The 16560-nt window shown below is 64.7% G+C and overlaps 1 protein-coding gene and 1 long non-coding RNA gene across 3 annotated transcripts in view; both read left to right on the forward strand.

The window, feature by feature from the left end:
* The window catches only part of GRIN2A (glutamate ionotropic receptor NMDA type subunit 2A), a 157024-nt gene extending 149533 nt beyond the window's left edge, over window positions 1–7491 (forward strand). For both annotated transcript variants that reach the window (XM_060172384.1, XM_060172385.1), the window contains 2 exons: window positions 4540–4778; window positions 5677–7491. In XM_060172384.1, coding sequence (XP_060028367.1) covers window positions 4540–4778; window positions 5677–7257 — 1820 coding nt within the window. In that variant the 3' untranslated portion in view covers window positions 7258–7491. The remainder of the gene's footprint in view (window positions 1–4539; window positions 4779–5676) is intronic.
* A 4745-nt stretch (window positions 7492–12236) lies between these two features.
* On the forward strand, window positions 12237–16208 carry LOC132533049 (uncharacterized). The gene is made up of 2 exons (XR_009544932.1): window positions 12237–12292; window positions 13181–16208. It is a non-coding gene; the product is annotated as an uncharacterized LOC132533049 (long non-coding RNA).
* Window positions 16209–16560: the final 352 nt, after the last annotated feature.

Below are 16560 nucleotides of genomic sequence, written 5' to 3' on the forward strand. Positions count from 1 at the left end.
GCCGGGAGGGACAAGGGCACCAGACTAGCCGGGAGGGACAAGGGCACCAGTCTAGCCGGGAGGGACAAGGGCACCAGTCTAGCCGGGAGAATGACAAGGGCACCAGTCTAGCCGGGAGGATGACAAGGGCACCAGACTAGCCGGGAGGGACAAGGACACCAGTCTAGCCAGGAGGATGACAAGGGAACCAGACTAGCCGGGAGGGACAAGGGCACCAGTCTAGCCGGGAGGGACAAGGGCACCAGACTAGCCGGGAGGGACAAGGGCACCAGTCTAGCCGGGAGGGACAAGGGAACCAGACTAGCCGGGAGGGACAAGGGCACCAGTCTAGCTGGGAGGGACAAGGGCACCAGTCTAACTGGGAGGATGACAAGGGCACCAGACTAGTCGGGAGGGACAAGGGCACCAGTCTAGCCGGGAGGATGACAAGGGCACCAGACTAGCCGGGAGGGACAAGGGCACCAGTCTAGCCGGGAGGGACAAGGGCACCAGTCTAGCCGGGAGGATGACAAGGGCACCAGTCTAGCCGGGAGGATGACAAGGGCACCAGACTAGCCGGGAGGGACAAGGGCACCAGTCTAGCCGGGAGGATGACAAGGGCACCAGACTAGCCGGGAGGGACAAGGGCACCAGTCTAGCCAGGAGGATGACAAGGGAACCAGACTAGCCGGGAGGGACAAGGGCACCAGTCTAGCCGGGAGGGACAAGGGCACCAGACTAGCCGGGAGGGACAAGGGCACCAGACTAGCCGGGAGGGACAAGGGCACCAGTCTAGCTGGGAGGGACAAGGGCATCAGTCTAGCTGGGAGGATGACAAGGGCACCAGACTAGTCGGGAGGGACAAGGGCACCAGTCTAGCCGGGAGGATGACAAGGGCACCAGACTAGCCGGGAGGGACAAGGGCACCAGTCTAGCCGGGAGGATGACAAGGGCACCAGTCTAGCCGGGAGGATGACAAGGGCACCAGTCTAGCCGGGAGGATGACAAGGGCACCAGTCTAGCCGGGAGGGACAAGGGCACCAGTCTAGCTGGGAGGATGACAAGGGCACCAGACTAGCCGGGAGGATGACAAGGGCACCAGACTAGCCGGGAGGGACAAGGGCACCAGTCTAGCCGGGAGGGACAAGGGCACCAGTCTAGCCGGGAGGGACAAGGGAACCAGACTAGCCGGGAGGGACAAGGGCACCAGTCTAGCTGGGAGGGACAAGGGCACCAGTCTAACTGGGAGGATGACAAGGGCACCAGACTAGTCGGGAGGGACAAGGGCACCAGTCTAGCCGGGAGGATGACAAGGGCACCAGACTAGCCGGGAGGGACAAGGGCACCAGTCTAGCCGGGAGGGACAAGGGCACCAGTCTAGCCGGGAGGATGACAAGGGCACCAGTCTAGCCGGGAGGATGACAAGGGCACCAGACTAGCCGGGAGGGACAAGGGCACCAGTCTAGCCGGGAGGATGACAAGGGCACCAGACTAGCCGGGAGGGACAAGGGCACCAGTCTAGCCAGGAGGATGACAAGGGAACCAGACTAGCTGGGAGGGACAAGGGCACCAGTCTAGCCGGGAGGGACAAGGGCACCAGACTAGCCGGGAGGGACAAGGGCACAGACTAGCCGGGAGGGACAAGGGCACCAGTCTAGCTGGGAGGGACAAGGGCATCAGTCTAGCTGGGAGGATGACAAGGGCACCAGACTAGTCGGGAGGGACAAGGGCACCAGTCTAGCCGGGAGGATGACAAGGGCACCAGACTAGCCGGGAGGGACAAGGGCACCAGTCTAGCCGGGAGGATGACAAGGGCACCAGTCTAGCCGGGAGGATGACAAGGGCACCAGTCTAGCCGGGAGGATGACAAGGGCACCAGTCTAGCCGGGAGGGACAAGGGCACCAGTCTAGCTGGGAGGATGACAAGGGCACCAGACTAGCCGGGAGGATGACAAGGGCACCAGTCTAGCCGGGAGGGACAAGGGAACCAGACTAGCCGGGAGGGACAAGGGCACCAGTCTAGCTGGGAGGGACAAGGGCACCAGTCTAACTGGGAGGATGACAAGGGCACCAGACTAGTCGGGAGGGACAAGGGCACCAGTCTAGCCGGGAGGATGACAAGGGCACCAGACTAGCCGGGAGGGACAAGGGCACCAGTCTAGCCGGGAGGGACAAGGGCACCAGACTAGCTGGGAGGGACAAGGGCACCAGTCTAGCCGGGAGGATGACAAGGGCACCAGTCTAGCCGGGAGGATGACAAGGGCACCAGACTAGCTGGGAGGGACAAGGGCACCAGTCTAGCCGGGAGGGACAAGGGCACCAGTCTAGCCGGGAGGATGACAAGGGCACCAGTCTAGCCGGGAGGGACAAGGGCACCAGTCTAGCCGGGAGGATGACAAGGGCACCAGTCTAGCCGGGAGGATGACAAGGGCACCAGACTAGCCGGGAGGGACAAGGGCACCAGTCTAGCCAGGAGGATGACAAGGGAACCAGACTAGCCGGGAGGGACAAGGGCACCAGTCTAGCCGGGAGGGACAAGGGCACCAGTCTAGCCGGGAGGGACAAGGGCACCAGACTAGCCGGGAGGGACAAGGGCACCAGTCTAGCCGGGAGGGACAAGGGCACCAGTCTAGCTGGGAGGGACAAGGGCATCAGTCTAGCTGGGAGGATGACAAGGGCACCAGACTAGTCGGGAGGGACAAGGGCACCAGTCTAGCCGGGAGGATGACAAGGGCACCAGACTAGCCGGGAGGGACAAGGGCACCAGTGTAGCCGGGAGGATGACAAGGGCACCAGTCTAGCCGGGAGGATGACAAGGGCACCAGTCTGGCCGGGCGGATGACAAGGGCACCAGACTAGCCGGGAGGATGACAAGGGCACCAGACTAGCCGGGAGGGACAAGGGCACCAGTCTAGCCGGGAGGGACAAGGGAACCAGACTAGCCGGGAGGGACAAGGGCACCAGTCTAGCTGGGAGGGACAAGGGCACCAGTCTAGCTGGGAGGATGACAAGGGCACCAGACTAGTCGGGAGGGACAAGGGCACCAGTCTAGCCGAGAGGATGACAAGGGCACCAGACTAGCCGGGAGGGACAAGGGCACCAGTCTAGCCGGGAGGGACAAGGGCACCAGTCTAGCCGGGAGGATGACAAGGGCACCAGACTAGCCTGGAGGGACAAGGGCACCAGTCTAGCCGGGAGGGACAAGGGCACCAGTCTAGCCGGGGTGCTGTCCCTGTATGTGGCTCCTGGGGCGTGGGGTTTGGGCAGAGCAAACCAGTCTCATAAAATGGGTACAAAGCGAATCTGAAAGAAGCATTTAGACCACAAGGGTGCCACGTCTTTGCTCCATGGGCAGATGCCCAAGCTATGTGTCCACAGTGTGTGTGGGTGTTGTTTTTGTGTACACGAGTGTGTGTGCATGTGTGTGTGCGTGCGTGTCTTGGCCCTGGTCTCCGTGACACTGTCTCCGTCTCCCATTCCCATCGTCCTTGGAAAAGAGTGTTAAGAGGCTGAATCACAATGCAGGCCCATCTCTGCCGCACGGTCTGATTACTAGACACTTAGATCACAGAATTTCCTCCTGGATGCCAGCGGGTGAAACGCTCATAAAAGAGAAGCACCTGCTTCCTCTCTGGCCTGCCGGGCCGGGTGCGGTGGGCCGCGGGGCTCTCTCCAGTTCACCCTGCTGGGTGGGGGGATGCCAGAAAGATCCGGAATGTTGGGAGGGAGAGGAGGCCGGGTGGGGTGGGGGCAGGGGCTTGAACCCATGTCCTTGCACACTGTGATGTGTGCGCTCAACCAGGGACTCTACCACCCGTTCCCTTTGTTATTTTTTTAAATTTCATTTGTTTTTTGCTTTGTTTTGATGACAGAGAGAGAGCCCAGAGCCCTGCAGAGCTCTGGCTGATGGGAGCTAAGCCTGCGCCCTCAGCCTGAGGCAGGAGAGTCTGCAGAGCCCTCTGCTGTGTCCCCTTCACAAAGACTCAGGTCAAGAAAGATCCATAGGGTGCTGGATGGACCCAAACAGAAGGACACAGATAGTGTTGGAGAGATGGCTCAGCCTGTTGGAGCTCCAGGCTTGCATGCCTGAGGCTCAGAGGTCCTGAGTTCAAAGCCTGATGCCACCTATGCCAGAGCTGAGCAGGGCTCTTCTCTCCCTCTCCCTCTCTCTCTCCCTCTCTCCCTTACTCTCTCCCTCATAATAAACGCCAAGTAGAATGAATATGTGTGTAAGGTGGGGAACCCGTACCCCAGCCCTTCCCTGCTCCAGGGTCCTGCCCCTCATGGCCATGGTCCGATCTGCAAGGTTCCCCACACCTGACCCACCAAGCCGTGGCCCTTCCCGTGGTTCCCCTCAAGGCCATGGCCCTTCCCGTGGTTCCCCTCACGGCCGTGGCCCTTCCCGAAGTTCCCCTCACGGCCGTGGCCCATCCTGTGGCTGCCCTCACGGCCGTGGCCCTTCCCGAAGTTCCCCTCACGGCCGTGGCCATTCCTGTGGTTCCCTCTCACGGCCGTGGCCCTTCCCGTGGTTCCCCTCACGGCCATGGCCTGTGCCCACAGGCGAGATGGAGGAGCTGGAGACGCTGTGGCTGACGGGCATCTGCCACAACGAGAAGAACGAGGTGATGAGCAGCCAGCTGGACGTGGACAACATGGCGGGCGTGTTCTACATGCTGGCGGCCGCCATGGCGCTCAGCCTCATCACCTTCGTGTGGGAGCACTTGTTCTACTGGAGGCTGCGCTTCTGCTTCACCGGCCTCTGCTCTGACCGGCCCGGCCTGCTCTTCTCCATCAGCAGGGTCAGTCCCGGGGTCCCCGGGGGGTGGCGAGGGCCGGGCCTTCGAGATCCGATTCTGTGCGGACCGCCCCGTTTGCCTCCTGGTGTCGCCGGCTGCTGTGTCTAGACTCAGGCACGGGGCAGCCTCCCTCAGAGAACCCTTCTGGGCTACCCCCTGGGACCCGGCCCCCTCTGTGGCCAGGCTGGGGAGCGTGCCCTGGGGACCCAGCCTGCTGTGAGATGCACACCCCCAAGAGGGGACAGACAGGAGGACACGAGGATGCAGGACCTGAGGCCCTTCCGCGGGGCATGGGGTGTGGGGGCAGACCCCCCTGGGCTGTGGCCAGAAGGCAGCAGGTCACTCCCACAGCCATGACCCAGCTTCACCCTTGTGTGGCCTCCAGAGCTGGAGCAGATCCTGTCGTGCCCGTGGCTGAGGCCTGTGGCCTGCTGCCCCTGTCTGTGAGGGCCAGGAACATGGCTGACCCTGTCCTCGCCCCCCCACAGCTGACCCTGTCCTCGTCCCCACGGCTGACCCTGTCCTCACCCCGTGGCTGACCCTGTCCTCACCCCATGGCTGACCCTCTCCTCACCCCACGGCTGACCCTGTCCTCGTCCCCATGGATGACCCTGTCCTCACCCCCACGGCTGACCCTGTCCTCGTCCCCATGGCTGACCCTGTCCTCGTCCTCCACGGCTGACCCTGTCCTCACCCCCCATGGCTGACCCTGTCCTCACCCCCATGGCTGACCCTGTCCTCACCCCCCCACGGCTGACCCTGTCCTCGTCCTCCACGGCTGACCCTGTCCTCGTCCTCCACGGCTGACCCTGTCCTTGTCCTCCACGGCTGACCCTGTCCTCACCCCCCACGGCTGACCCTGTCCTTGTCCTCCACGGCTGACCCTGTCCTCGCCCCCCAGGGCATCTATAGCTGCATCCATGGTGTGCACATCGAGGACAAGAAGAAGTCCCCCGACTTCAGCCTGAGCGGCTCCCAGAGCAACATGCTGAAGTTTCTGCGCTCTGCCCGCAACAGCTCCATGTCCACCTCGCACCTCAGCGCCTCGCGCCTGGGCTCCCCGAAGCCGCCCCGCGGGCCCCCGGTCCTGGACGCCGCCGACGGGCCCCTGGCGGAGCGCCCCGAGCCGCACGGCTTCCCGGGCGGCCGCTGCCCCGAGACCCTCGGAGGCTACGTGTTCCCCGGCCCGCATCCGCTGACCCTGGACGAGGCGAACCCCAACTCGGTGGAGGTGGCCCTGAGCGCCCGGCCCCGGGCTGGCTCGCGGCCGCGGCAGCTCTGGAAGAAGTCGGTGGACTCGCTGCGCCAGGACTCGCTGCCCCAGAACCCCGCGGGGCCGCGGGACGAGCCTCCCCCCGAAGCCCACGCCCACGCCCTGCTTGGCCCCCGCTTCCTGCCCGAGGACGCCGCCCTCTCCGACATCTCGGACACGTCCGGCCGGGCCCCCGAGGGTGGCAGGAACCCCAAGGCCAAGGACGCCTCGCGCAGGGTTCCCAAGCTCCCCAAGGTGGGCGACGGGGAGCGCCCCCCACCCTACCCGAAGGCCCGGGCTGGCTCCCCCCGCGACCGGGACGGCGTCTACACCATCGACGGCCGGGTGGACCCCGGCGGCGGCGGCTTCCGCCTGGACGTGCCCCCGGCCTACGGGGACAGCCTGGGGGTGCCCGGCGACGGGGACTTCCCCCCAGAGCCGGAGCCGGGGGACGGGCCGCCCCAGCAGGAGCCCCACCGGCCACACGCCAAGCCCCCCGCGCCGCAGCTGCAGGAGAAGGGGTCCCCGCGCGGCGGAGGGGGCGGCCCCACGCACTGCCGGGGCTGCCTGGCCCACCTGCCCGCCCACGTCACGCTGCGCTCGCCCTTCAGGTGCGAGGCCTGCCCCCGCTCCGGCCGCCTGTACGACATCGAGGAGGACCAGGCGCTCCCCCAGCCTGCGCCGCGCCTCAGCCGCCAGCACTCCTGCGACAGCATCCTGGAGCGGCCGCCGGAATCGGGCCGGCCCGCCCGGAGCACCAGCCTCAAGGACCACGAGCAGCTGCTGGACGGCCAGCTCTACGGCAGCCTGGTCGGCGTCCCCTCCGGCCGCCCGTCAGTCCCGCGCGGCCCCGCCCTGCCCCGCGGCCTGCAGGACGCCTACCGCAGCCGCTCCCTGCTGCCGGACCCCGGCTGCGCCAACCCCTTCCTCCGCGCACCCGGGGACGACCCCCGCCTGGCCCTGGGCAGGTGCCCCTCGGACCCTTACCGGCAGCCCCCGCCCTCGCAGACGGCCGGCGACGGCTACCTGCGCCTGTCCTTGCGGTCCACGGGCTCCTGCTGCTCCTGGGACGCGGGCGGCCACGGCGACCCCTATGCGTCCGCGTCCCTGTCCGAGCGTGTCTTGCCTTACCTGGCCGGCAGGAACGGCCTGTACTCGGCGCCCAGGGCTAACACCTACGGCAGCAGGCGCGTGTACAGGAAGATGCCCAGCATCGAGTCCGACGTCTAGGCCCGGGGGCATGCAGAGGCTGGGCCTTAGGAGGTCTCTCGCTAGCTTCTCTCTCTCTCTTTCTCTCTCTCTGTCTCTCTCTCCTTCTCTCTGTTGCTTCTTTTGCACACGGCGTCACGCCCTGGTCTTCCACGTGAGGGAGGGGTCCTGGGGGCTGTGCTCCTGAGGGTCCCAAGGAGCAGTGAGCCCGTAACCAAAAAAAAATAATAATCAAGGAGAGCAAACAGCCGGGGAAGAGGCGGGGGGGTGGGGGTCAGTAATGGCCAGGCCCTGTCCGCTGCACTGTGTGAGACCCTGCTCCCGGGGCCCGCCCCAGGGTGCCCTCTCCCTCGGACTAAGCAATACGGGTGCGTGAAGGCGGCTCCCTCCCAGGCCCCCATGCTGGCTGCACCGCCCAGTCACGGGCCCAGTCACAGGCAGGTTGGGAGAGTCTGTCGGCTGGAGTTGGGCCGCCTGCCCCCAGCACCTCAGAACCCAGGCTCTCCTCTGCCCCCAGAGAACAGCAGGTCGTGCGTCCAGCTGACTGCGTCCAGCTGACTGCCTGGCGGCTGCACGGCCCACACCCAGAAGACCCCAGGTCAGGTGGGAGGGCGCCCCAGGTGGAGAGAGCACGAAGCCCCCTGGATGGCTCCCCAGTCCCCCCAGCTTCCTGGCCCCTGGTTCCCTGGCCATCGCCCAGACCCCCACGTCCTCTCGGCCCCCCAGCCGCCGGGCCTCCCCGGCCCCCGGCCCCCGCCCATCAGCCTGTCCAGAGCTGCAGGTGTGAGATCTCCGTCCGCAACCCAACGCGTGTGTGTCCAGAGACTGTGTCTGTGAGTCCCGTCTCCCCCGCCCGCCTGGTGACGACTCAGGGCTGTATAGTATCTGTTCCCCGTCCCCCGAGTGACCGTCACTTGTCCAGCCATGTGCGTTCTGTGGTCTGTGAGGAACGAGCCCCAGGGCCTCCCTCGTTGAGTTGGCTCGCACCCAGCCCTGTCCTGCCCCCTCACCCCCTCGGGAGACGCCCCACGTGCCCGGCTACCCCCGTGCCCCACAGATGCTGGCTGGACACGGGGCCGGTCCCGTCTCTTCCCGAGGGCCCCTGCTCAGAGCTCCTGCCACTGTCACCTCCAGGTCCTGCCCCTCTGTGGGACCCCCGCGTGCGGGACCCGTGATGACACTGTTTCAGGCCGGGCGGGGCCGGGCTTGAAGCTCCCGGTGCCTGGCTACACTGCGTAACCCCCAGGCGGTGGCTGTCTGTTCTCCGCGTTGATTGTGTTTCCGGCTGGGGCCCCTGCAGTCTGGGGGTGACCAGCCCTCGGGTGCCCAGAGCTCCGGCTCTGTTGGAGACAAGCCCTCAGCCCGCGTAGACTCCTGGCTCCCCACCCAGGCCTCCGGCGTTGGGTCCTGGCAGAAAGGGCCGGAGGGGAGGTCGAAGGGACAGCCTTCCCCGTGGACCCCGGTTCTGTCTTGCGGGCCGGTGGGGACCCGTGGGTGCTGGGAAGAGTCGGGAAGGGCCTGCAGCTGCCTCCGGGGGTGGGTGAGGGGCGCCCACACTGGAGTACCCCTAGGAAGCGGGCTGTTTGCAGTGGGCAGCTTTGTCGTCACTGGGGTGGGAAGGCAGTCGGGGCTGGGGGAGCGTTCGTGACAAACTGGGCCTCGGCCTTGGACTTCCTGGGTATCACAGCTCTGCCACCCGAGTCTCCGTGACGGGCCAGGACTGGGCCCGGTGTCTGGTCACCTCTCGGGACTGTCTTGCCCCCCTTCTATCCCAGACCCCTGCCCCCCCACCCCCCCGTCACCTTGGTTGTCCCATGTGACTGGAGTCTCCCCAGAGTACAGAGCCAGGGTGCTGAGGTGATGGACGTGAGAGTGGCCCGTGACAGCGGCGCTCCCAAGGCAGAGACACGGGGCCCTGGCAACAACAGCTGTGCAGACAGGGCTGCATCCTTAATATGAAGAGCGGGTCTTTTCTTTCTGATGATCGGAGCTGGGTGCTCTGGTAATAACTCCTCGCTCGCCCCCAAGTCCCCCTGGCAGGCGAGCGAGATGAGCCCAAACTCGAGGAGTCCGGCCAGAGCTCGGAGCAGGCGTCCGTCCCCAGTAAGGGCCAGTGAAGGGGAACGTCAGGAACACGGGCCCCAGGGGGCGGGAATGTGACGGGACCCTCACGGCCCCCGTGCCGAGGTCCTGCTCTGAGATGGGAGACGCCAATGCCAAAGGTGCCCAGACTGGGCCTCCCGGCTCTTGAGAGGCCACAGCATCGGCTCCCAAGTGTTCTCCCCAGTCCCCGCCTGGCTCCTGTCCCTGGGGGCGTCTGCTCTGTGTGAGACGAGGGTCTCAGGCCAACCTCTGCTGGGGGCGGCTCTGGGGTGCTGGCCACTTGAGCAGGGCTCTGACCTGTCCCTGTCCCTCCCCTGCAGACTCCTTGTTCTGTGCCAGCCTCACCCCCCTGGACTGGACACCTCCCAGTCTCTTCCCTGAGTTTCCTTGGCTCCTGTGGGAACTCCCGCCCGGAGCTCTCCAGGCGAGAGCAACAGAAAGCTGCTCACCACAGTGAACTCAGCCAGGCCAGTTCACACTTATCTTCAGGGGAGAGGAAGAGAGAATCACACCCTGTTTACAAATGAGCCCGGCTCACCTGCTCTTGCCAGGGTAGTGAGTTAATTAGCAGAATCTCGGTCCATTCCATGTCTCCAGGGTGTTTAACATCCTGCCTCCTTCTCAGGAAATGACAACGCCCTGAATTCGTTGCAAACAGAATTTCTAATGAAAAAGTAAATAAATAAAGGGGGGGAGATGTTGACGTTAAACAGCGATTAGAAATTCATCTCCTTTGAAATTCAAAAATGCAGTCTTGATAACCAGCCATCACACAGATACCTCGGCCCGGAAATCCCTCACGGTCTGAGGCCTGCACACACGCCCCAGTGTCTCCCGCGGCCCCAGTGTCAGCAGCAGAACCGGGCGGGGCCTCAGCTCAGGCTCGGGGGCGGCCGCCCCCCGTGAGTGAGTTGGGGTCCCTGGAGACAGACTCTGACCTTTCTGGCTGGGACTCGGGGTGGGAGGTGAGGCGGCGTGGGGCCGGGCCGGAACATTCTCCCGTGACTCAGGCCGCTCGTCCCTCCCTCGGGGAGACGGGCAGACACACTGCTGGTGTGCGTAGGACGCACGCCTGATTTCTGCCACCCGCAGCTACGAGTGTCGCTCAGTCAAACTACCTGAGCTCACGTAGACTCCGGCGGGCGCGTGTGCCGGGGCACCGGTGATGGTTACTAGCCTCGGTCTGAGGGAGGGAGACAGCTCAGGTGGCGGTCGGGTGTGAGCCTTTGGTTAAAAGAACTGGGGCTTAGGGATGCGGACACGGAGGCACGCGTGGCGTGTGCTGAGCCACCGCCCACCGGCCTGCTTGTGGCTTGAACCCCTGGCCCCTCTGTCTCCTCCCCGCCCAGGAGTCCCCTGAGTGAAGGGCTGCCTGCCCAGAGGGTCTGTGCAGAACTCAGAAAATCAGGAAAGAACTGGACCGGCCTTGGGGGCGGGGCAGCAGAGGAGACCACACACCCCACGTCCGCCCCCTGTGTCCGTAGGTCTGAGGGCCCAGAACTGCCAGCTCCTGACCTGGCGTCCCGGCCGAGCTCAAGGCCAGTTCCGGGATTAGAACTCTCAGCTCTCGCCGGCCTCCCTACCTCTCGCCTACAGGGACCCCACCACCACCACCTTTGACCCAGAGTCCTGATTCCCCCGCCCCCACGTGTCTCCCGAGAGGAGTCTGCAGAGGCAATCCCCAGCCCAAGAAGAAGCGCCACGGTGGTCCCACGCCCGTCAAGGACGCCAAGAGACACCGGTGGGCGGGGAGCACTCAGCCAAGCACCCACAGCCAGCCTGGGGCCGGGGGTCTTCCCGTAGGCTTCTCTGGGCCTAGGGATTTGGTGTCCAATGCAGAGAAAGCCAGGGGCCCACGGAATGAAAGAGGCAACAGATGAGAGAGCCCAGGCTCACCTCCCCCCCAGTCCAACCAGCAGCCGCCCCAAACCTGGGGGCCGGGGAGCACTCTGCCAAGAGACGCCCTGCCCTGCCCTGCCCTGCATGACTTTTTTATTTCTTCCTTCTCTCCCAGAGTCCTGCTCAGCCCTGGCTGATGGTGGTGCAGGTAACTGAGCTGGGGGCCTCCAAGCCTCAGGCAGGAGTCTTTTTGGATTATCATTATCCGGTCTCCTCTCAGGCCCTGGCTTCTTGTTGATTTCTCAGAACTCTTTACATATGTGGGAATTTTCTTTTTAAACCAGAGCCCTGCTCAGCTCTGGCTGATGGTGGTGTTGGGGGTCGAACCTGGGACCTCAGAGCCTCAGGCAGGAGAATCTTTTGCCCTGGGCTGTTGTAACCTTTAAAGGAGAGGCATCCAGAAGCTTCTCCGCTGGACCTGAGCCTGTGGGCCTTTCCCACCCCACCCTCCCTCCAGCTCCGCTTCAGGGCTGAGAAAAGGCCAGAGGGAGGAAGCCCTCAGGGGCAGAGCAGAGCAGCAAATGTCTGTGATGGGAAGGTTAGAAGTGCCTGGTGCTGGGGGCAGGGGGAGGCTGGGTGCCCATGGGGTGGGGGGCGGGGGGATGCTGGGTGCCCGGGGGTGGGGGGCAGGGGGAGGTTGGGTGCCCGGGGGTGGGGGGCAGGGGAATGGCTGGGTGCCTGGTGCTGGGGGCAGGGGGAGGCTGGGTGCCTGTGGGTGGGGGGCAGGGGGAGGCTGGGTGCCCGTGGGTGGGGGGCAGGGGGAGGCTGGGTGCCCGGGGGTGGGGGGCAGGGGGAGGTTGGGTGCCCGGGGGTGGGGGGTAGGGGAATGGCTGGGTGCCTGGGGATGGGGGGCAGGGGGAGGTTGGGTGCCCGGGGGTGGGGGGCAGGGGAATGGCTGGGTGCCTGGTGCTGGGGGCAGGGGGAGGTTGGGTGCCCATGGGTGGGGGGCAGGGGAATGGCTGGGTGCCTGGGGGTGGGGGGCAGGGGGAGGTTGGGTGCCCGGGGGTGGGGGGCAGGGGAATGGCTGGGTGCCTGGTGCTGGGGGCAGGGGGAGGTTGGGTGCCCGGGGGTGGGGGGCAGGGGGAGGCTGGGTGTCCTGGGGGTGGGGGGCAGGGGAGGCTGGGTGTCCTGGGGGTGGGGGGCAGGGGCGGCTGGGTGCCTGGGGGTGGGGGCAGGGGGAGGTTGGGTGTCCTGGGGGTGGGGGGCAGGGGAGGCTGGGTGTCCTGGGGGTGGGGGGCAGGGGAGGCTGGGTGCCTGGGGGTGGGGGCAGGGGGAGGTTGGGTGTCCTGGGGGTGGGGGGCAGGGGAGGCTGGGTGTCTGGTGGGTGGGGGGCAGGGGAGGCTGGGTGCCTGGGGGTGGGGGCAGGGGGAGGCTGGGTGTCCTGGGGGTGGGGGCATGGGAGGCTGGGTGTCCTGGGGGTGGGGGGCAGGGGAGGCTGGGTGCCTGGGGGTGGGGGCAGGGGAGGCTGGGTGTCCTGGGGTGGCGGCAGGGGGAGGCTGGGTGTCCTGGGGATGGGGGGCAGGGGGGGAGGCTGGGTGTCCTGGGGGTGGGGGGCAGGGGAGGCTGGGTGTCCTGGGGGTGGGGGGCAGGGGCGGCTGGGTGCCTGGGGGTGGGGGCAGGGGGAGGTTGGGTGTCCTGGGGGTGGGGGGGCAGGGGAGGTTGGGTGTCCGGGGGGTGGGGGGCAGGGGAGGCTGGGTGCCTGGGGGTGGGGGCAGGGGGAGGTTGGGTGTCCTGGGGGTGGGGGGCAGGAGAGGCTGGGTGTCCGGGGGGGTGGGGGGCAGGGGAGGCTGGGTGCCTGGGGGTGGGGGCAGGGGGAGGCTGGTTGTCCTGGGGGTGGGGGCAGGGGAGGCTGGGTGTCCTGGGGGTGGGGGGCAGGTGAGGCTGGGTGTCCTGGGGGTGGGGGCAGGGGAGGCTGGGTGCCCGGGGGTGGGGGCAGGGGAAGACTGGGTGACATATGGGCTTACCTACCCCTGACACCCTTGGACCCCTTAGAGTGGAGGTGTGGCCGTCCCACCTTGTAGAGAAGGGAACCGCGGCTCCACTGGCCTTGGTGGCAACAAGAAGGGACAAACAAGTCTCCAGGCTCCGGCTCACCTCTACTGCGGCCTCCAACACGGGGCTCAGAGGGGAGAGGGTGTGGGGGGTGCTGTCCTGCGTTTCTCTCTGAGCCGTCCTACCCCTGGCCTGTGAGTGCCCAGCCCCGGCCCCTCAGGCTTGAGGTGAGCTGGGCGTCCTGGGGGGCAGGGGGTGGTCTCACCACAGTCGCTGTCTCTCCTGAGACCGGACTGCAGTCTGCGTCTGTCCCCCTCTGCCTGCGCTTAGCATCTGGTTTGCTTGCTTCCTGGGGAGCGTCTCTGCCCCGTAGCATGTGCCTACCCGCCCCCGCCTCTCCGTGGCCTGAGCTGAGCCGCGTGGGCCAGTCCTATGCACCCCGCACGCCTCGCCTTGCACCCACCCTCTCAAGCTCCGCTAAGTGCCGCGTGGCTGGTTTTCAGAAGGCCACGCCGTCTGCCAGTGACTGTCCCTCCTCCTCGGCTGTGCTGGGTCATCGCCGTGGAGCACACGGTGTGTGTGTGGGGGGTCCTGATTTAGTGACCAGGTGCTGCTCCGGGCAGGGCAGAGAGCGACAGCTGTTCCCTCTTGCAGGGTTGGGTTTGCTTGTTTTATTTATTTATTTAATTTTATTTTTTAAGAAAGTAAGATACATCTTTCTTTTAAATATTTATTTACTTATTTTCCCTTTTGTTGCCCTTGTTTTTTATTGTTGTTGTAGTAGTTGTTGTTGTTGATGTCATCGTTGTTAGATAGGACAGAGAGAAATGGAGAGAGGAGGGGAAGAGAAAGACAGACACCTGCAGACCTGCTTCACCGCCTGTGAAGCGACTCCCCTGCAGGTGGGGAGCCGGGGGCTCGATCCGGGATCCTGACGCCGGTCCTTGAGCTTAGCGCCACCGGTGCTTAACCCGCTGCGCTACCGCCTGACTCCCTGCTTGTTTTATTTTTGTTCCTTTCAAGGTCTGGTTTTGTTAAAGTTGTCTTCGAGACACTGTTCTGGTCACTTCCTCAGAATAACAGTCGAGTCACTGAACGCCCCTCCAGCCTGTCATTTCAGACGGCTGAACTAGGATATGCCCCTCACTCGCCGTGAACGGGCACTGTGCTGACATGGGCATCCCCTCACTTGGTCCAGGCCACACTCCTCTCCCCTGCACGGAGGGCACAATGGGTCATTTCACAGAGGGCGAAACCGGGCTGAGGTCTGAAGGCTGCTTTTATTTATTTTCTGGAAGGTTCTGTGAGCCCTTCCAGAGGGCCGGCTGACCCAGCGCCAACACCCTTGTCCTGGCCGGTCTCTGAGACACCCCCTGTCCTTCAGGAGGGCAGAGATGCAGCTACTCTGAGGCCCTGGGGGGGTCTGCAGCCTTGTCCTCTCCTCAGCTCAGCACCCCAAGCCCAGGGGAGCCCACCCCTCAGAACCCTTCCCAGCTGCTGCCCCTGCGGGAGACCGCGAGCCAGTGGAGTTTGTTCTGTTTTGTTCTTGTAATCCCAGGACCCTCACTCACTCGCTGTGACCCTGGGCCCTACCCCCCCCCCCCCCAGTTAACTCTCTCTCTCACTTTGGGAAGGACTGAGCACGGGCCTTCGCACAGCCAATACCAAAGCTGCCTTTGAATCAGTAAGGTTAATTGTCCTCCGTCCTTGGCATTTGAAATACTTCTCGCCCACCTGACATTTCTGTCTCAAGCTTCCAAAGGGCTCAGATCAAAGACTGCTGACAACCAGGCAAATGGGGAAAGACCGAACATGCCACTTTTGTTTCGTTTTGTTTTCTCCCATGATAACAGGCCTAGTCTTTCCAACCCAGTGAGGTGTCTCCATCAGCTGACCGCGTCTGGTCCCGGTAAGGCCGAGGCGGGTAAGTGAGCAGGCCTGGCTCTGAGACCAACTTGTTGGCTTTGCCGACCCAGCTCTGGGGTCACCGCGATAAGGAACGACCCTGCCCTGTTAGCCGCCAAGTCTGGAGTCAGCTTCAGGGGCCGTCCAGAGTCTTGTCTCCTTTGCAGAGATGCCATGTCCCCCCTTATTTAGTGACCCTGCGAGACCATCAGCTGCCTCTTTTTTGTTTTTTCCAAATGAGATGAACACTTTCACAGAAAATTCAGAAAACAGCCCGAGAGAAAAACGAATCCCATGAGTACAGCTGTGCCTCGGTGCCTTGCAGGCCTGAGGGTCCCAAAGATTCCCGTCCTTGTGGTCCTCAGCACGGCCCCTCACCCGCCTCACCCGCCTCACCCGCCAGCTCCCACCTTGCCGGCACAAGCCGAAAAGCTCGGACCGGCAAGTCCCTGTGTGTGTCCATATCTGAGCCGAGCACCCAGAGAGCGGGAGGTGGACAAGCCCACAGGCTGTACAGAGAAGCGGCCGACTGTGAGATGAAAAGGGTCCTAGAGTGGCCTTGGCAGACGGCTGCAGGGGAGCCGTCCGTTGCCTGGCGCTGGCCACCCACCAGGGCCGCGGGTGGGGCAGCTCCCAGGGCTCGTCCCGCCCCGGGGCCCCACCGGGCACCGGCCTCAGAGGGTCTCCACTCGAACGCGCCCCCCCGGACCCCGTCACAGACATCTTCACCCCTCGCCAGGAGCAGCCGCTCTCGTGGAGGGATGGCAGTCCACGTGCCCACCGAAGCCGCTTCTGCCCATCCCGTCCGCCCTGCCCCTGCATGAGCAAGTGCCACCCCGTCCCCAGCATCCCGCATCCCGGGCAGAGCTGCCACGCCCCGCGGAGGCTCAGCACCCCTCTGCTGGGGGAGCTGGGGGAGCGCGGGCCCCTGTCCGTCTCCCTGCCCTTTGGCGGGGTCACCCGCAGGCGGAGGAGCGATGGGAATGCCGGTCAAACGGTGTAAAAAACTGTAAATACAGGAAAATTTCATTTTTCTAATAAAGATAATTTCTGCCAATTGATATGAAAAGCGAGAGACGGCGTTGGGGTCTCTGTGTCTCCTCCAGGCCGGGTGGGTGCACATGGACGGGCGGTGGGGGAGCTCGGGTCCACTCGGCCACCGTGGGCATGTCCCTCAGCTGCGCCAGCTCGCGCCATGGTGGAGTTTCACCCCACCTCACTCGCTTGACCTCCTTTTATTTTATTTATTGTTGCACAGAGACAGAAATTGAGAGGGGAGAAGAAGATAGAGAGGGAGAGAGACAGAGAGATGCCTGCAGCCCTGCTTCACCACTTATGAAACTTCCCCCCTGCAGGTGGGGACCAGGGGCTCGAACTCAGGACCTTGTGCTCTGTAGGTGTGTTCAATCAGGTGTGCCTGCACCT

This window comes from Erinaceus europaeus, chromosome 15 (assembly GCF_950295315.1).
Source record: "Erinaceus europaeus chromosome 15, mEriEur2.1, whole genome shotgun sequence".
In the NCBI taxonomy this organism is placed as follows: domain Eukaryota; kingdom Metazoa; phylum Chordata; class Mammalia; order Eulipotyphla; family Erinaceidae; genus Erinaceus; species Erinaceus europaeus.